Source organism: Musca autumnalis, unplaced genomic scaffold (genome assembly GCF_047663935.1).
Source record: "Musca autumnalis isolate F117 unplaced genomic scaffold, ASM4766393v1 scaffold_1, whole genome shotgun sequence".
NCBI classification, from domain to species: domain Eukaryota; kingdom Metazoa; phylum Arthropoda; class Insecta; order Diptera; family Muscidae; genus Musca; species Musca autumnalis.
This window is the reverse complement of record NW_027411644.1, coordinates 187,176,182-187,194,680: the sequence shown is the minus strand read 5'-3', so window position 1 is coordinate 187,194,680 and position 18,499 is coordinate 187,176,182. Positions and strand designations below refer to the sequence as shown.

At 34.2% G+C, this 18,499-nt stretch overlaps 2 protein-coding genes across 3 annotated transcripts; one reads left to right on the top strand and one right to left on the bottom strand.

Annotated features, from left to right (window-relative positions):
- Positions 1-3,394: 3,394 nt before the first annotated feature.
- On the bottom strand, positions 3,395-4,075 carry LOC141388837 (larval cuticle protein A2B-like). 2 transcript variants are annotated; one of them, XM_073959258.1, is made up of 2 exons: positions 3,913-4,075; positions 3,395-3,847 (listed from the first exon to the last, which is right to left on the bottom strand). In XM_073959258.1, exons 1-2 carry the CDS (start codon positions 3,922-3,924, stop codon positions 3,401-3,403), a joined length of 459 nt encoding a protein of 152 aa, XP_073815359.1. In that variant the 5' UTR covers positions 3,925-4,075; the 3' UTR covers positions 3,395-3,400. The 2 variants fall into 2 exon arrangements, with proteins under 2 accessions (XP_073815359.1, XP_073815360.1); XM_073959259.1 differs by lacking the exon at positions 3,913-4,075 and having other exon boundaries at positions 3,395-3,859.
- Positions 4,076-16,037: 11,962 nt separating this feature from the next.
- LOC141388838 (larval cuticle protein A2B-like) lies at positions 16,038-16,496 on the top strand. Its single transcript, XM_073959260.1, has one exon. The coding sequence runs from the start codon at positions 16,038-16,040 to the stop codon at positions 16,494-16,496; it is 459 nt and encodes a 152-aa protein (XP_073815361.1).
- Positions 16,497-18,499: the final 2,003 nt, after the last annotated feature.

The following is an 18,499-nucleotide window of genomic DNA, read 5'->3' as shown; positions in this document are numbered from 1 at the left end:
ACTTTTCATTTTTGCGATTTTAAATATAATGACTAATATCACAGCTTTGGTTGGAGACTTTCCAAAAGCAAAGCCTGACTATGAAAGTAGAAAATCCCATCCTTAAAATTATGCAAAGTAGGTTGGCATCGGTGGTCAAATAATAGAGATATCGCAATCACACTACAGGTCGGAATTTTATCGGTTCATCACGAAAATTTCTCACATAAATAGAAGCACATTGATGTTGGTGATGGTAATTGTAGTCAAATATAAAATTAAATATCAATTATTTTGTTTTTTGAAATTTTGCCTGTTGGGGCGAAGATCAAAAAAGCGTTTGTCGTGAAGAAAATACATTTCAGCGGCGAAATATCCGCCTAAATGTATAAAACACATTTGCATTTGAAAAATGAAAAGTTCTAGGACAGAGAAGCCATTACATAGTCGATACGTCTGAAGATCTGCTTTACCACCAGTGAAACCAGGTAGCGTAATTTGGTGACTATGTGGGTTCGAGTCCTTGGCTTTCCTTTTTCACTTGCAAATAATTTCCGATCATCAAGCTTAACTCTAAACGAGGAAACTAATAATGTTATTCATAAGAACCAACTCGTGTAGTTACATATGAAAAAATATATACGTTTTTTGTTTAGTAAGTGGACGTAAAACCAGGTCAAAGTGACCCTATTTTGAAGTTTTTGTAATCAATTTTTAAGTTGTTTATAAAACTATGATAATATCCAAAATAAACAGCGGGTTTTAAATATTTTCTTGTAATTGTAATGAAAGGTATGTGAAACGCATTTACAATGTTCAGTATCACCAATGAAGGGAGCGTTTTTTAAAAATTGATGTCCGTACTTGTTGATTTTTTCAAGGTAAATTTTCACAATAAATTAAGAAAAAAGTTGTGAGTAAGATGAAGTTATGCTGTGTGTCTTATCATTTCATAAATTTTTATCGAAAAATCCTGCACATATTTGCACTTTTCGTTTTTACGTGGCATTTTGTCTTGCATATACATATGTACAGATTTTCTTTGATCCAGAATGTCAGAGTATTGTATAGTGTCACTTTCTGGCGTTTGGGTATAATTTAGAGTTTTGATGTATTTTAGGACCTATAGTAGAATTTTATGGGGAATAAATTTCTAGAATATTTTGATTTGATTCCATCACATTTTATAGGAGATTTTAAAGATTTGTGGAAAAAGGGGCCAAAAAGACCCCTTTATGACTCGCACGAGAGTTAATTGTTTTAAGAAAAATATTCCTCACATTCTTGTCAGTAAAGTTACCAAATACATTATACACCTAAAGTGCAAGGGTCCCACGTGATCTCAACTCAAATATTTTCAAAGCTGTAGAAATGGTAGAAGTTTGCATCCCCATTTTAGTTTCTTGGTTTTTTGGCAAATTTGGTACCGATATATTCTAGGTATGTAATGCAAATAGAGATTTCATTTCGTTGGTAACTTATAGTGAAATTTAGCGGAGAAAATTTTTGTCTTTGCCACCATTCTTCTAAAATGATGCCTCGTATGACAATTTTGCCAAAACTTACATGAAGTACGCTCTGGAGCTTAGGTAAGATATAGAGTTTGGTAAAAATTGATCACATTTAAAGGAGAAGGGACCAAAAAGTCCCCTTTAATGACCGTCTGTTGGTTAAAAAGTTTGAAAAATTAAACCAGCGACCCGAAAAACATAAGAAACCAAGGTTGGGTCTAAATCCATTTATTTTTAGAGTTTTGGCCAGGTTTTTCGTAAAATTGGCCACTGTGCATTGTCCTGAGAAATCCTTATTGCTATCGTTACAATGCCTATGAGAATAATTGAAAAATTAATGGCAAGAAATTGCTCACATTCCATACCGATCTTTTACAGACAGGAAAATGGTTTTTAGACGTTCACACAGTACGGTCGTCAGCATTTTCTATATGATGGGTTGAACATTTTTGCCTGTGCAGTTGGCACACACCGTCTCGTCTCCTTTCTTGTGCACGATACATAACAGACTGAGGCACAAATCAGTGGGTATGCATTCCTCCAGCCAAATATTTACAACCAACTGAATAATGCATTCTCCTTTTCAGTATGTCGCCCACCGGCACCAATTTCGTAGTAGTTCGAAGTAGCTCCCAGATCTTTATGACCTTCATCGAAGTTTTACTTTCGTCCCAGTTCTGCTTTTTCCTTCCTAGCCATCATTGGTTGCGCTATCCAGATCTCTCTGTTTAGATCTTAGCAGTCCTTCGAAGTACCTTGAAACTGCGAGCCAATACTCATCATCAGCTCATCATCATTTTTTATCTATGTATGTGGTCTGTGGTATGTTATTGCGCCGGTTTGTTGTTCAATAAGTGCCCTGAGCACAGACCATATGCAAATAAGTGTGTCTGCATCATCTGTTGTGTCCTCTTCTTCTTATAGACATAAGGGAGAGTATTTGAGCAAGGTGTTCAGCTACTTCCTGGGAGCGTTTGCTTCATAGATTTTTAGTCGCTCTTCTGTCATTAATGGGATGAGAATGACAGGTTGTTATCGAATCGTGTTCCAAGATATGTGACAGCTTTCTGTGTGTGAATAACGACGTTTACCCGCATTCCGACTTCTGCTTTCTGGATAATATCACCAAATCGGTGCACAGCTAGTTGTAATCCATGTATCCTAAACAATCTCTATTATTTCTTCTGCTTTTAGTTTCTCTCGTAAAGTTTTCCGGTCGCATTTTTCTTCTGTATGCTTCTTCACTAGCTTTACGATTCTCCTGATCGTATCATGGATTTTAGGTGGTGGTTTTTAGTACCCAAGAATAGAGTTTTTGCGACAGTTTGAACAGAATTGGTTTTTCTTTGCCACCGCGCTTTCACATTTTCGATTAGTGCTGTCTTCCACCATGTGGGTAAGGTGAGCGGAGTAGGATTGTACTGCCGGTTGTGTCTGCAGCGTCTCACCACCTTCTGCCATTTGCTAAATCCCTGCCTTTAGCGGGTGTGGCACCACGTTGAGGTCAATGTCCACATGATATGAAAGAGGGAGCAACATAAGTCCTGGGCTTAGTATCGTCCTTACTTTGATCACTCCCATCCTTTCATCCTATCACTTTTTAACATAAGTGTTAATCAATAAAACCCATATATACCGAAGTAGTGATAAAAATAATTTTTTAGTTCTCCAGGCAGGATTCAGTAATATGGAGTCGAATGTACATACATATATCCCATATCCTTACATCGCCACATAAATATCTTCCGTCCGTTATATGGATGTATGTATTTCATCAAAACAGAATATCAATGCGACTTTTGCCCTCCCTAGACTTGTAGAAATAGAAAACTCGAATAAATTTTTTTCAAAATGCAACAATTTATTCTACAAACTAAAAAACAAAAGGCACAACAATGAACAATGGCATTTTAATGATGTTGGTGATAAGCTTGAGGAACTGGATATTGTTTGACCAAAGTGACTGGAGCCACTTGTTTGGCAACTGTCTTGACATGATCTAAGGGATAACGGTTAACAACGGCATTGAAACCGCTGTGAGGATCGACAGTATATTGAACAACACGTCTGAAACCATCAGCATCAATCAAGGAATATTCACCACGGACAACATCACCAGCACGTTCTTCCGTCTGACTGTGGACATCACCGGTATGTTCATCATTAACATCGTAGTTGTAGTTATATTGAGGATGATCATCATAGTGGGCATCATGTTTCACCAAAACAGGTTTAGCATGGCCATAGACAACGGGAGCAACCGTTTTTACCACAGTTGTTGGTGCAGGATGATACACTTGAGGCAATGGCAAGAGACCAGCACTGGCAACAGCAATGAAGGATAAGATGGTGATGTACTGGAAAGACATTAAATTAAAGACTGATATAAGTTTCTGTTAAAATGCCTTTAATTTATATTTACCTTAAATGTCATTTTCAAAATATAAAATGTTATTTGCAGTCAACTAAATTTAATTCTTTACAAATGTGTTACAATTTTGTATGATACAGTTTCGAAATTATCTCCATATTTATACCAAATAATTTTTGCAAATTGTTTTTACACACCCCCTCCCTTACTTCAAATAATTATTCATTTATTGTCGATATACAAAAGATTTGTGTTTCTCTGCAACTGTCACTTTCATTTATATTTTGTTTTGTTTATTGTTTAAGAAAGTAGTTTTATTTGAAATCAAATACAAAAAAACCTTTACCTCCCTATTCAAAAGAACGACCTTCAGGTTTTTGTTTTATTTAATTTCTTACAATATTTGTTTGTTCACTTTGGAGAGCGGGTGTTTTTTGGATTTGTTCTCTTTCGTAGTAGGTCTCCTCAAATATCACAGGCTATGAAACAATATTAGTTATAGGCTCAATCAATCACATCATTAATATAGACCAATGCACAGTGTGTCCAAATTCAATATTTTGTGCCAAAAATGCAAAAAACAAACTGTCGAAATTTGCCAAAAATTGTATATGAAGGGATAGAAAACATGCTAGCTAAGAGAGAAAAACAAAAATTACGTTGGTTGTACCGTTATAATTGAAGTAACGGTACCTATAACATGATCTTATTTTCGTTAAAACAAATACTAAAAATCGCAAGGAAATTCGTCGATTTTGTAAGGACCATATTATCACGAGTTATTGGAATTTTTAATGGTTCTTTTTGCTTTCCGATAATACGAAACCTGATGTATTAAACTGTGCTTAGAAGTAAATGTATTTGAGTTCCTGTTCTGTATAATAACTTGATTTGTTTTGAACATTTTTACGTGTATATTTTTAATATGTTATTTTTTAATAGGATATACCTAAAAAGTTCCACGGGGTTCCACTGTTGTAATGGTACCCAAATATAGAGGAGCTCTCGAACTATCAATTTTTCAATAGAGAAATTGCGACAAGGTGCGACGCCGGAAATTAGGCCCTTTATAACGTTACCACCCGATCTTACGTGTTTTGAGGATTTTACCTACAATAATCAACCGATCTAGCTAAGAATTTAAATATAACGTTTTCTACGAGTAAACTGTCTCCTTACCAAAAATTGTATATAAAGGTTCACGTTTTGATGTAGCCCCTATATAAGGGTACCGCCCGATTTCAGGTATTTTAGGGGTTTTAAATACATTTTCGGAACGAAGTTGTTACACTTTTGCATTTAGGGTTCCTGGTGGTCAATAAACTTGCTCACACAATATTGTGGGCAGATGTCCACTTTATGATAGAACTCTCATATAACGGTACCCCTGATTTTTGGTACTTTGGAGTTCAAAGATACATTTTTCGACCGAATTATATACTGTTTAATATTTGCAAATAAAATTTGCTAATATTTAACGAAATCAAATAACGAAAATAGTTTCACTGTTGACAGCTTATCATTCGTTTATTTATGGCAACAATGACGTTGCCATTCATTGATAATAGCCCTTAGTTGGTGATACTGACGATCAGCTGCGGTATATGAATCAGCTGTCGTTAACATAGCCCCACGTGTTTGAATAGCACCCATAAACAAAAAAAAAAACATAAACACCGAAATATTAACATTTTTACGCTAAGTAAATATTCCTCCATGAATTTAACTAGTTAAATTTTTGTTATAGTATGCATATTAATTAAATTATTTTATGTTGTTAAAACACAAGTCTGTATTTGAGAATATAACGTTTTATGTTTCTATAACTCCAAAACATGTTTAAAATAACCCTAAGAAATTATCAATTCTTATTTAAATGTATTTATACAAGTAAGCAAAGGCTATAGTCGGACGGGGCCGACCATGTGATACCCTACACCACAACCTGTAGGAATTAGCTACGCGCAACCGCCTTGCACGCTGAATGTCCGTGTTCGATTCCCATCAAATTGTCTACGGTGGCAAAATACCCCCTAGTAATGTTGACGATATTTCCTGTGTATATCAGCCATGAAAAACGTCTCTACAAGTGGCAACTTAGGACACGCCGTTCGGACTCGGCGATAAAAACTAGGTTACATATCAATAACTTAATATGAATACATTGATATAAGAGAAGCCTCTCTTATCTTTACTGGGATGTTTGTGGAAAAATATATAAATTATACATTTCTAAATAATATTCGAAAATTGGAAAATTCACATTGATTAGACCCTCCTGCTACATCTTCAAATTGACTTTGAGTATCAGGTTCCTCTTTGGAATACACTTAAAATAAATACATATATACCACGCCATTTGGTATATTTCATAATTGGGAAAATTGGAAGTTTATTGAAGATCTATCGTCCAAAATTGTGCACTTGTACCTCACATATGCTTCGAAAATAGTTCATTGTGGCCATATATTGTGATATCTGAAATATATTTTATACCGGTAGAAATAGCTAACAATGAATAGAAATTCAAAAATGTAGCATGCTAACAAATTTATAAATCCCAAAATTATTCATATTAATTAAACAGCAAAGAAGGTAAGTCAGCGGCGCTAACGGTGATATACCTTTAGCCTCTAAAAATATATTTATTTTGTAACACGAGTTTGCTTCAAAATACGTGGGATCTGTAGGTATCGTAATATGGGGATATACCAAATCAATTTTAGTAAGCTAAATTCTAAGTTTTAGAAATATTTGAGAATTATTTTTTCAAATTTGAAATTTTAGTTGGAGCCGGCAGGGGTTTTTGGAACTTCTGAACGATTATCTCAGGAAATATGACTTACCCCGGGAAAGGGACCAGAATACGGAACGTAAAAAGAACCTTCTTCAAAAATAAAATAATAATCAAATAGATCCGATACGGGTCTTCAAACTGCACTTTCCCAAATTTTGTGTGGAGGTGCTCGAAGGACTGACAGATATAGTCCATATTCCCACCTGACACATGACTGGATGAAATAATACGATGTGTAAAGTTTCGACCAATCAGAAAATCCCATTGAGAGTTAACTTGCGGATTTCCGGAGCAAGTACAATCTGCTGAAAAAATTCATAACGATTCAAAGGAACTCTTAAATTTCCCTTTTCCGAATATTGTGTGGGAGGTACCCTAAGGACCGATATAGTCTTATCCGATCTATATCTGGAAGGAATAATAATATATGGAAAGTTTGGAGCAAATCGATTGCTCACTTCGCCAGTTATCGTTCACACAAATTTTCGAAAACAATTTTGAACCTTTTTGGGGGAGGTGTGGACCAACATCGCCTACATTCGAACTTAAACAAAGCTTGGGCAAAATATTACGAAGTATAAAATTTAGTTATAATCGGTAGATCCGTTCGAGAGTTAACGTGCGCACCAGCCAGCAAGACATTAAGAGAGACAGATGAACGGACAGTGCTAAATAGACTCCAAATTGTCTGAAACTAATTTCGTCCAAATATACTTGGGGTCTAAAACCTATATTTCGATGAGACACATCTTTGGTCGTCTTTTGTTTGTTGCAATATTTGTATAAAAATCAAATTTGCCATCTGAACTGAAAATTTCTCTGTCATGATAGAGACAATTTGTAGCATGGGAGGAAATTGTGGTTCTCTACACAAAACACATTATATATCAGGCAGAAGGTGCATTATCTAGCAGACACATTATTGCAATTTGCATCATTTTTCCATATGTAGGCTTCTTTGCCGGTATATGCCCTCCAGGAATGAAAATATGGACCAAAAATAAAATTTGTATATTTTTCATACAAAAGTAATGGTCTATGTCAACCGCTAAATAATATCAAATAATCATGCAAAATTATAGGCATCTTCTTCAACCTAAAATCTTACCTCGTGCAAAATTTCGTGACTATTGAGCTATAATTGCGACCTCCAGTGGGTTTATGATTACTGTACAAACAAAAAACTGGATATATTAGGCTGTAACTCTGTTATCTGATCACGTACATCAACATAATTGACATCAATTGAAAGGTCAAGAGATCGTCTTCCAAATATAACTCACGAGTGGGGAAGGTGTCTTTCAGGAACAAAGATATAAGCTGATTATTAAAAATGTTCACAATTTTCACACAAAAGTTGTGGTCCATTTAACCCTCTAAATATTATCTGATCGCCATCTCAAATTGCAAGCTTCTTCTTTGTCATATACTCTTACCTTATTTACAATTTCGAGGCGATCGGACTATTATTGCGACCTACAGAGCAGCTACAAAATCTGATAAAAATTATGTTTTTGGTCCATTTCACCCGCTAAATATTTCACCATCATCACCAATCAAAATAGCGGTCTATTCTGATGTGAAGCCGACCTCCATACCAAATTTCGTGACGATCGGTCCATAATTGCGGCCTGGAGTTTGATTACAATTTATAATGGACAGACGGACACACGGACGGACGGACGGACGGACACACATCTCAAAATCGCTTTATCTCGCCGAGATATGAAGATTGGTATACCACATTGGGGGTCTCCGACGAATATTTCGCGGTGTTACATGAATTTTTCCCAAAACAAACTTATAATACCCTTTCCACATAGTGGTGTAGGGTATAATTATATTACACAAACTTTAAAATTTCAAAAAAAACTTTTTTTATTCATTAAATTTCTATAGAAGACGTTGACCGAATGGCTTGTAACTACATGGAATAAAGAATCCATGTCTGATATATGCACATCTCCTCCAAATTTCATAGCTCTATCTTTATCCGTTTAGAAAATATAGATTTTTGACACAAAAAACCCATTTTGGACACACTGTGTAATGATTTCTTATAACGACAAATTAAACAACTTGCCGATTAATGCCATTACATCCTTCGAACATAATCTTTTAGTCAATATTTTGTTACCAAATCCACATAGAATATAAGAACCAAGAATATATAATTAAGGACCTCCAAACTGAGTAAAATGGCCTGGCGTAGCGCATGCATACGAAATCTGTTTTAGGTTGATAATGTCTACTACGGCTTATCATGTCATTTTCAAACCGACTTATTTGTCCAAGCCTATGAAAATATCAAAATAATAGTGTTAAAATTTGCGGTTGTTCTATCAGTGTTTTTTGTGTACTTCTTCACCAATGCACAATGTGTCCAAAATGGCTTCTTTTGTCAAAAATCTATATTTTGTAAACGGATAAAGAAAGAGCTATGATATTGAGAAATTGAAACTTCGAAAGCTTCTCCAAATTTGTGTATCAGTAGAAGAAGGGGACACCACGGAATTTTTTATTATCTTTATAAATAGAAATCAAATATCGTTCGTTGTTAATGGCATCATTTGAAAATGGCTGGACCGATTTCGATAATTCTTTCTGTAAAATGTGCGCCATAACCCGACTTGGGTTTTTATGCAAGGAAAATTTGACATTTTTTTCAATTTTTATCATTTCTGTAAGAACTGCTGAACCGATTTTCCGGAAATTGTCAGGAAATGTATTGGGATGGCCCCCGGTTTAAATATGCTACAAATGTAGTTGAATTTCGGAAGGGACGGGGTACTTCCCCTATACCCTATTTCTTTAAAAATATCTATATAAATAAAAATCAAATGTCGTTCGTTGGTAATTGCATCAGTTGAGAAGGGGTGGACTGATTTCGATAATTCTTTCTGTGAAATTTGACCACGCCCACGTATACGCCCACTTTTTTCAATTTTAATCTTTTCTACAAAAACTACTGATCCGATTTTCCTGAAATTAAAATAGGCTAACATTTTCTTTAAAAATGCTATATCTATATAAATAAAAATCACGGCATGTTCAATTTCATATTTGCAAAAATTACGTTGAGGTTTGGTACCTTTCCCACGTCTGTCTTTAAAACGCTATATGTATAAGCAAAACTTATGATTTGGAGCCAAAATAAATATGTTATATCTAGAAAACTGACTACCACTCTCACTCTTTTCAATACATATTTTTCGAAAACCACTGAACCTTATTTCATGAAATTTTTAAAAATTCTTCAGGAATGTCCCGTGGTCCAAAATGCTATATATTTGTAGACGAATTTCGGGGGCCTATTGTTTTCTAATCGCTATATTTGGTAAACGTATAAGTGCAACGGCTTGAAAATTGCGATGGTTGCGCCCCCGATCAAGAATAACGATATACACTGCCGCTCACTTAAATAGAACCCCCCTGCAAAATTGTTTTCAATCTCAATTTTTTCCGAATTATACAAGATATGAAGTTTTTAAGTTTTATTATATTTTGCTTCATGTGTTTGAATTAAACTTAGTACATAATTCATTTGCATTCAAATCCAATTTGTATAAGAATTATACAAGGAAAACAAAATAATGTCAAAAATTGAAGTAAAAAATTTGGCTCAATTGAATAGAACCCCCCTTTAAAACTTGAGAATACAGAAAGATTGTATTAGAATATCGATGCATAAAAATATTTTTCATATTTATTATGATTAGTAGTCGCAAAATAAGTCCTTTATGCAAAAAATTCTTATCAATTCCTTGCGGTTAGGGAGGTACCAAATGTTGCTTGTGGGCAACATCTGGCCATTGTGGTTATAAAAATGAACAATGTTTGTTTCTTAAGTCTTTTTATTATCGTTATATTTTTCATTATTCATGATGTGGAAAAGCATAATCTGATGAGTTTGTTTAATTCTAGAAGTAAATTGATAGAAATGGAATGGAAATTTGGTCTATATTTATCATATATAGTTCACAAATTAGCCAATTTTGACGCATATGGTGGTGTTCATATAACCTGAAATGCTCATATTGACATTTTTCAGAGTAGAAGCGTTTGCAAAATAATTTCTATTTTGTATACAGACTCTAAACCTGATAATATTGACCTTCATCCAATACATAAAATTATCATCATCGATATTTGAACAGATATTCGCTTGATATCATACAAGTTCATAACAATCAATCTCCTCTTGATTCAAGTCCAATCTTCGAATAACAATATAAATACAAAATTTTTCACAACCCCGAATGTCGCAATTACCCTTTGTATTACATTGAATACCACTAACCAGCATTTTCGACTTCCACCAATGTAACCACTTTATTACCACAATGACCCAACGTTGCCCACAGGCAATTTCCAAATTTCAAAAATTTTTAACTACTAATTGGAACTGTAAATTGTATGTTTCTTTTTTATTTTGTTAGATAATCATCTTAGTAAGATTTTTCAAAAAATGTTAGCTGCAATTATTCAATTCGTTTGACATTTAACGGCATTTTATAAAATCCCTAAAATATTTCATGTCCAAATTTGTACTCGACTACTTATACTTATACAAGCATAACTTCGCCAATCGAGCTATTTATTTAAAAGTAATTTCCATTTTTTTATTCTTCTGAAATTAATCTACCGACACCCACTTAGTATTTATAAATATCTCAAACGGTGTGGGAAATACGCATACACAAACATGCAAAATTGCCCCAAAAATAAACTTGTTGAAAGAAAAAAGCAAGCTTTGTTAGGCATTACACCTGATTATTTTCCCAAGTTTTAAAGGAGGGTTCTATTCAAATGAACCAAATTTTTTACTTCGATTTTTGGCTTTATTTTGGATTTGAATGCAAATGAATCACTAAGTTTACTCCAAATACATGAAGCAAAATAAAATAAAACTTAAAAAACTTCATATCTTGTATAATTCGGAAAAAAATTGAAGTTGAAAACAATTTTGCAGGGGGGTTCTATTCAAGTGAGAGGCAGTGTATTTACAAAATTTCCTAAAACATATAAGTCTCAATAAGCGGGAGAATTAGACTTAATTTTTTAACTTTTATAATTAGACTGCTTTATTGTAAAGACATGGGACGTGGATGATAATAAATCCTAAGCAGCATCAATGGGCACAAAGAGCAGAATAAAGGTTAGAGACAAAATCTTTTGATAAATTTAAAATTCCCCTCGGTATGACAATGGAGCGAAGAAGTGGAGTAGCAAGTACCTGTGTTTGAATTGTCAGGCATAAAGTCCACAAAAAACAATAAAACTAATTACGACGGGCCAGCAACGCGGACCGGTGCCTGCTAGTATTCTAATAAAAAATTAATTAAAAACAAGTAAAAAAACGTTAGGTTCGCTGGGCCGAGCTTCTCATATCCTACACCATTAAATACTAGTTAGTTTTGTTTCCTGTCCACAATTTTTGGTGGAGATATTTGGTGACCACGAATACCTAAATGCCTAAATAAAATCAGAAAATGTGTAATTTATAATTCGATATAAAAGTTTCTATTACTACTAGAATGTTTGGTATTGAAAATGAGCTATATCGGTACAAGTTGTACCGGTACCACCCGACTTTCAGGTTTTTGAAGGATTTAGGCTCATTATCCCACCGAAAGGGCTGAAATTTGGTACTAACAGCGTGTTTTTGTAAAAATGCTTGCCTGTCACACGAACCGTTCGTACTAAAACGTATACGTTCAAAATTTGGTTCTTGTAAAATTTTACGAACCATTCGTTTTTATCTGAAAGCTTTCGTCTATTTCATAAAAGCTTTTATATTTCAGGGTTTCCATGACACTTATTTTGTGAATTTTGCGAAGGCATCTGCACGTAAAATGTATTACTTGATGGCAACCCCGATAAACAGATGACAAACAAAAAAAAAAAAAAAATAATCAAATTTGTCCAAAAATAATTATGATAATATGAAGAAACGGATGTACATATACGGGTGTGATTCTATGGAAATAAATAAAATTTGATTCCCTTCCAGTTTTCGTGTGTTTTGTGCCATTTATTACTCAAATTATTTAATTTTCATTCAAAACGATGGGTATTTTCCATTCGTTTATTTTTGACGTATTCGTTCGTCTGATTTTGTTACGAAAACCAAAAAAGTTACGAAAATAAAAAACTCTCATTTGTTTGTCACACGAATACAAACGTCAACCGCTATGAAAACCAAATTGTGTCTTCGTTCATGAAATCGACGAACGAATGGGCAAAAACTTTTTACAAAAACACGCTGTTAGTCCTCGTTGTGGTTATAAAACTTTCCACCTGAAATTTGCGGTGTAACTCCACGTCTTCATATCACGTAACCCATTACAAAGTAATGTAAACAAGCTATTTTTCGCATTACAAGTAATCTGAAAAGTAATAGGTTACTTCTTAAAAAATTACAAGGCAAACCTACTTTCTTTACTCCTCACTAAGTAATGAGGACGGTGGTACAGTGTGTGTGTCCGACTATAAATCCTAGGGTTGTGTGTTCAACGCTCAGCGTCGGCACGCGAGTTTTTGTTAATTAAAAAATAAGTTAAGTTCTTAAGCAACCCTTAAAATTCGTGTGCGTGGCATAGTGTGTAGTGTGTTTGGCTAGAAATCAGAGGGTACGTGGGTTCAACAGCGAAATTTAATAAAAGTAAGAAGTGTGATGAAATTAAAAACAAATTCTCTACATCAACTGTTCTAAAAATAGAATAACTAGTTACATATATATATATATACATGGCTCAAATTTGGTATTTAGTCTTCGTTGGGGGTATACAAATTTTTACTCGAAATTTGTCGGTATAGGTACACGTCTCAATATAGCGACCATAGAACGTTATCTACCGATTTTCGGTGGGTTTAGCATCAATATCCCAACGACACGGTGCCTCCCGATTTTCGGTACGTTGAAGGATTTAGCCTCAATATCCCACCGTAATGGCTGAAATTTGGTACTTAGTCCGATTTTCGGAGTTTTCAAGGTTTTAGCTTCAATATACCACTGAAATGACTGGAATTTGGTATTAAGTCTTCGTTGGGAGTATAAAACGTTCCGCCTTAAATTTGTCGTTATAGGTAAAAGTCTTCATATAGAACGGAATCTCCCGATTTTCGGTATTTTGAAGATTTGGGCCCCAATATACAAGTGTATTGGCTGAAATTTGTTATTTAGTCTTCGTTGGGGCTACAAAACTTTCCACCTAAGATTTTTCGGCATAGGTCTTTATATAGCCCCCATAGAACGGCACTCAAAAATTGTCGATATTTTAAAAGTTTCAGCCAGGGATAAACAAATATAAAAGGTACAAAACATTCCTTGCAAAAAAGCAGACAACATACGTCCACGTTTTTCCAAAGGCCACATGTAAAGGTACGACCCAATTTAAGATTCTAGTCACCTTTTCCTCCCAAATTGGCTGTTAATTGGAATTTTTTGTTCCTAGAAGATAGAAAACCTACTCGCAAAAACCTATCCATATACATATGTATATGCAGGGTTTAAGACTAACCTGCACGGACCAGTATTGCCAAATTTTACGTATTTCGAGGGTTTTTGGTCAGTTTTTCGAACCGAGATTGCCGCAATTTGGTGTTATGTTTAGTCAAAGGATAGAATGAACAATGATGAACTCTGAGGCTAACTAAAACATGGACTTATGTTGAACATTTTTGCTGAAAATATGTTGTGACTACTGGGAACTTCAACTGTTAATTAACAAGTTACTCGGTCCTCAAAATACCGAGAATCGTGAGGTACCTATATATGGGGGGCTATACCAAACCATGGACCTATGTTGGCGATTTTTAGTAGAGATGTTTTGTGAACGCTGAGAACCTCTAATGTTAAATCAAAAGTAGTTCGGTCCAAAATTGATGTTTTGTCCAAAATTTGGCCTTAGCAATATTTTGTTCAAACTTAGTTTAAATTCGAAGATGAGCCATATTGGTCCACTCCTTCAGGTACCTCCCCCACAAAAGTTCAAAACTGTGAAAAATTGAGAAAACAGCCCGAATTTGTCATGTTTTGTCCAAACTTAGATGGGCAATACAGGTCTACAACTTCCGGTACTTCCCCCCAATAAAATGCTATGCTCGATATCTCTTGAACGGGTGAACCAATTTGGTCATGACATGACTTCCAAAATAAGATCCACATCCGCAACAAATTTTGAACTTAAATCCCAATCCACATTTTTGTCGGCAAGTTCAAATTTTAAAAAAAAAGGCCACAAAATTCTAAAAAGATCCGTCCGTAGATGAAACTTTCAATTCACACTGGCTGCGGCTATATCTCTGTCGGCAAAGGCGACTAATACTTTTTTACTTGTTATAACTGAATTTAAAAATATAATAATAAAAATGAATAAAAACACTTTCAATAATTAAGTCATAGCAATCACAGTTTTAATTAAAGAACCAATATTTTGGTGCAGCATTAGTACGTGACCCATCAGTTAATTTCAGGCAATAGTCGGCAGCTCATATTAAGAGTGGATAATCTTAAACACATGACCTACATTGGAAAAATATTTCCGTGGTGGGCACTTGTGGGCATCACAAATAAAACTGTATGTCAAATTTAAGCATAGGGTCGAATTGGCACTACACCAAGAGAACATATAGCGAACTACAATTCGACCACACGCCTTCCAAATGCCTTCTCTTATTAAATCGGTTATAGTGTTCCTGATATTTTGATGATGTTTATTTGCACTTAAATTATTTTAAAGAATTTCAACGGTACAATGAAACCACTGTGCAATGGTTTAGACCTACATATTTATGTTTATTGATTACTGGTAATACATAATTTGAAAATCGAAACAATAACATTAATCCGCAAGTTGTTATATTTTTCGTTATAAGTATTGATTGCCCTATATCCATGATGCGATAGATAGTGTTTATAACTAATATTGTTTAAGAGTGAGTAATATCTCAGTAGATATTCGGGAGAGTAAAAATCCAATAGACAGACACCTGTTTGCAAAGACACACAAAAATAAATATTTTATTGAATTTAATGAAAAAACTGAAGGTCATATCTTTTAATAGGGAGATAAATTTTTATCAGATTTGGATTCGAAATGAAAGTGACAGTTGCAAAGAAACCCAAAAAACTTTTGTGTATCAACAATAAATGAATATTTATGTGGGATGGGGGTGTGTAAAAACAATTTACAAACTTTGGTATAAATATGAAATTAATTTCGAAAATGTATCACACAAAATCAAAACACATTTTTAAAGCTTTAGTGGGCTGCAAATATATCTTTCAACATTTAAAAATGGCATTCAAGGTAAATATATATTTATATATATTTAGGGAATCTGTAACTACCTAAACCTTATATCCTTTGTTTTCATGTCTTTGCAGTACATCACCATCTTATCCTTCATTGCTGTTGCAAGTGCTGGTCTCTTGCCATTGCCTCAAGTGTATCATCCTGCACCAACAACTGTGGTAAAAACTGTTGATCCCGTGGTCTATGCCCATGCTAAACCTGTTTTGGTGAAACATGATGCCCACTATGATGATCATCCTCAATATAACTACAACTATGATGTTAATGATGAACATACCGGTGATGTCCACAGTCAGACGGAAGAACGTGATGGTGATGTTGTCCGTGGTGAATATTCTTTGATTGATGCTGATGGTTTCAGACGTGTTGTTCAATATACTGTCGATCCTCACAGCGGTTTCAACGCCGTTGTTAACCGTATTCCCTTAGATCATGTCAAAACAGTTGTCAAACAGGTGGCTCCAGTCACTTTGGTCAAACAATATCCAGTACCTCAAGCTTATCACCAACATCATTAGAATGTCATTGTTCATGGTTGTGATTTTTGTTTTTATAGTTTGTAGAATAAATTGTTGCATTTTTAAAAAAGTATGTTTGTATATATAACTTCGGAGTTTCTTTTTAACATGAATACAAAATAACAAGTAAGAACAGCGTTAAGATCAGCCAGGCCGAACTTTTTATACCCTCCCCCACGTGCAGAAAAATGGAACCATTAGTTTCCATTCATTTATTAAAGTATGGATATGAAATACTATATCTTATGCCAGACTATGAACATTTTGATATACGTGAAAATGAGTTTATAGGCAAGAGGTGTGAAGGTGGTGAAACTCTGTACACAAAGTTCTGTAATCTGAAATTATTTTTTGTGTACAATACAAAGCAATGAAAATATCAATTTTTTCATATGTTTTCATATGTGTGTGTGGACGTCAATGAAAATTTAAAAGAGAATAACAAAGAATTTTCTAATGAAAATTTTCATAGTCTGGCATAAGACTAAGAAACAGACAAACCTGATGATGCGTGTACAATAGGTCGATTTTTTTTGTTTAATTTGATACAAAAACCTTATATATGAAATTTTATGATTTTGTCAAACTCAGATCCGACTTTCAAAACGTGTTGTATGATTCGCTTTTAGCTAAATAAATGAATTGGTCAATATTTTTCATCGATTGGACCATAAATGCGTACTTTAGAAAATTATCCTTAAAATGCAATTTTGGCTTCATACAAATTACCATGGAAACAACAATTGCTCGGGTAGCACGGGTTAACGATAACCGATTGTCATAAAATTTCATATATAGGGTTTTTGGGTCAAAAGGAAAAAAATTAGGGGGCAGAGCAGGGTTTAAAATGCTAACGCCATATTAGCAAAAGCATCGAATATTTGCAGCTTTGCCTGCTAAAATTTCTTCGAAATATTTTTAGCAACAATGAACAGCGGCAACATGTAGCAACAAATTTCACAAAAATATTGCTAGCGATGCTTATGCTATTTGATATTGTTGCTATAATAAAAAAGCGGCGGACACGCATACTCATATTTTGCAGCACACATGATCAACACATATCAGAAAAGAGAATAAACAACAAAGTTTCAACGGCTTAAGCGCTCGGCACATACGGTACGTTGTGCGTTCGTTACAACAAACACATGATAAAAGTGTAAGTGAAGCCAAGTTTTTTGAAAAACAACAATATGGCTGACGCATTAAAGTTAAACATAATTTAACTGTTTTGGGACAACGCATGTCCCAACGTGTCACTAAACGGACCGTATGTGTCGAGGACTTTAGTCATGTTTTCAGCAAACAATTGTTTTTGAGATAAGGGTTACCAGTGTAATGCATTAAAGATCACGATATAATTAATTCCAGTTTTTCGTTCAAAGGACATGTGAGTTTTTGTTTAAGCCGTTCAAAATACATTTTTTAACAATAATAATTAGTAGACATCGGATTTTTGCATGTTTTTTATTTCTTGTCCGATTGGACTCAAATTTTGGATCTAGGCGTTTTAAGGGTCAATTATTTGATATTTGGGGTCATATCAAAAACATGCAAAAAATATGCAAACAATATGCAAAAAATATGCCAAAAATATGCCAAAAATATGCAAAAAATATGCAAAATATGCAATAAGATTTTAACCGAAAATCGTCATAAAAGTCGTAAAATTGTCATTTAAAGTTGGAAAAACTATCGAAAAATACTTAAAGTGTTCTAAACTAAGACTGTTGACAGTTTAAGGTCGATTTATTCAGCAGATTATTATGTTATAGAGACCGTTTACGACAGTGTGGTGTAGGGTATAAAAACATGGTATCGTAATACCATTTTTTATTTTTAAACTATGCAAAAAATATAAAATTTGATAAAATATCAACCGTTTTATGTAAATTCAATATTTTCTGTGTCTTAATTTGTAGTATTGGGCTGGTTTTTGTTCAAAGGGAACAAATCTATGCCGCATAGTGTTGAGCTTGGTCAGATTTTAAGACTGTCAAAGT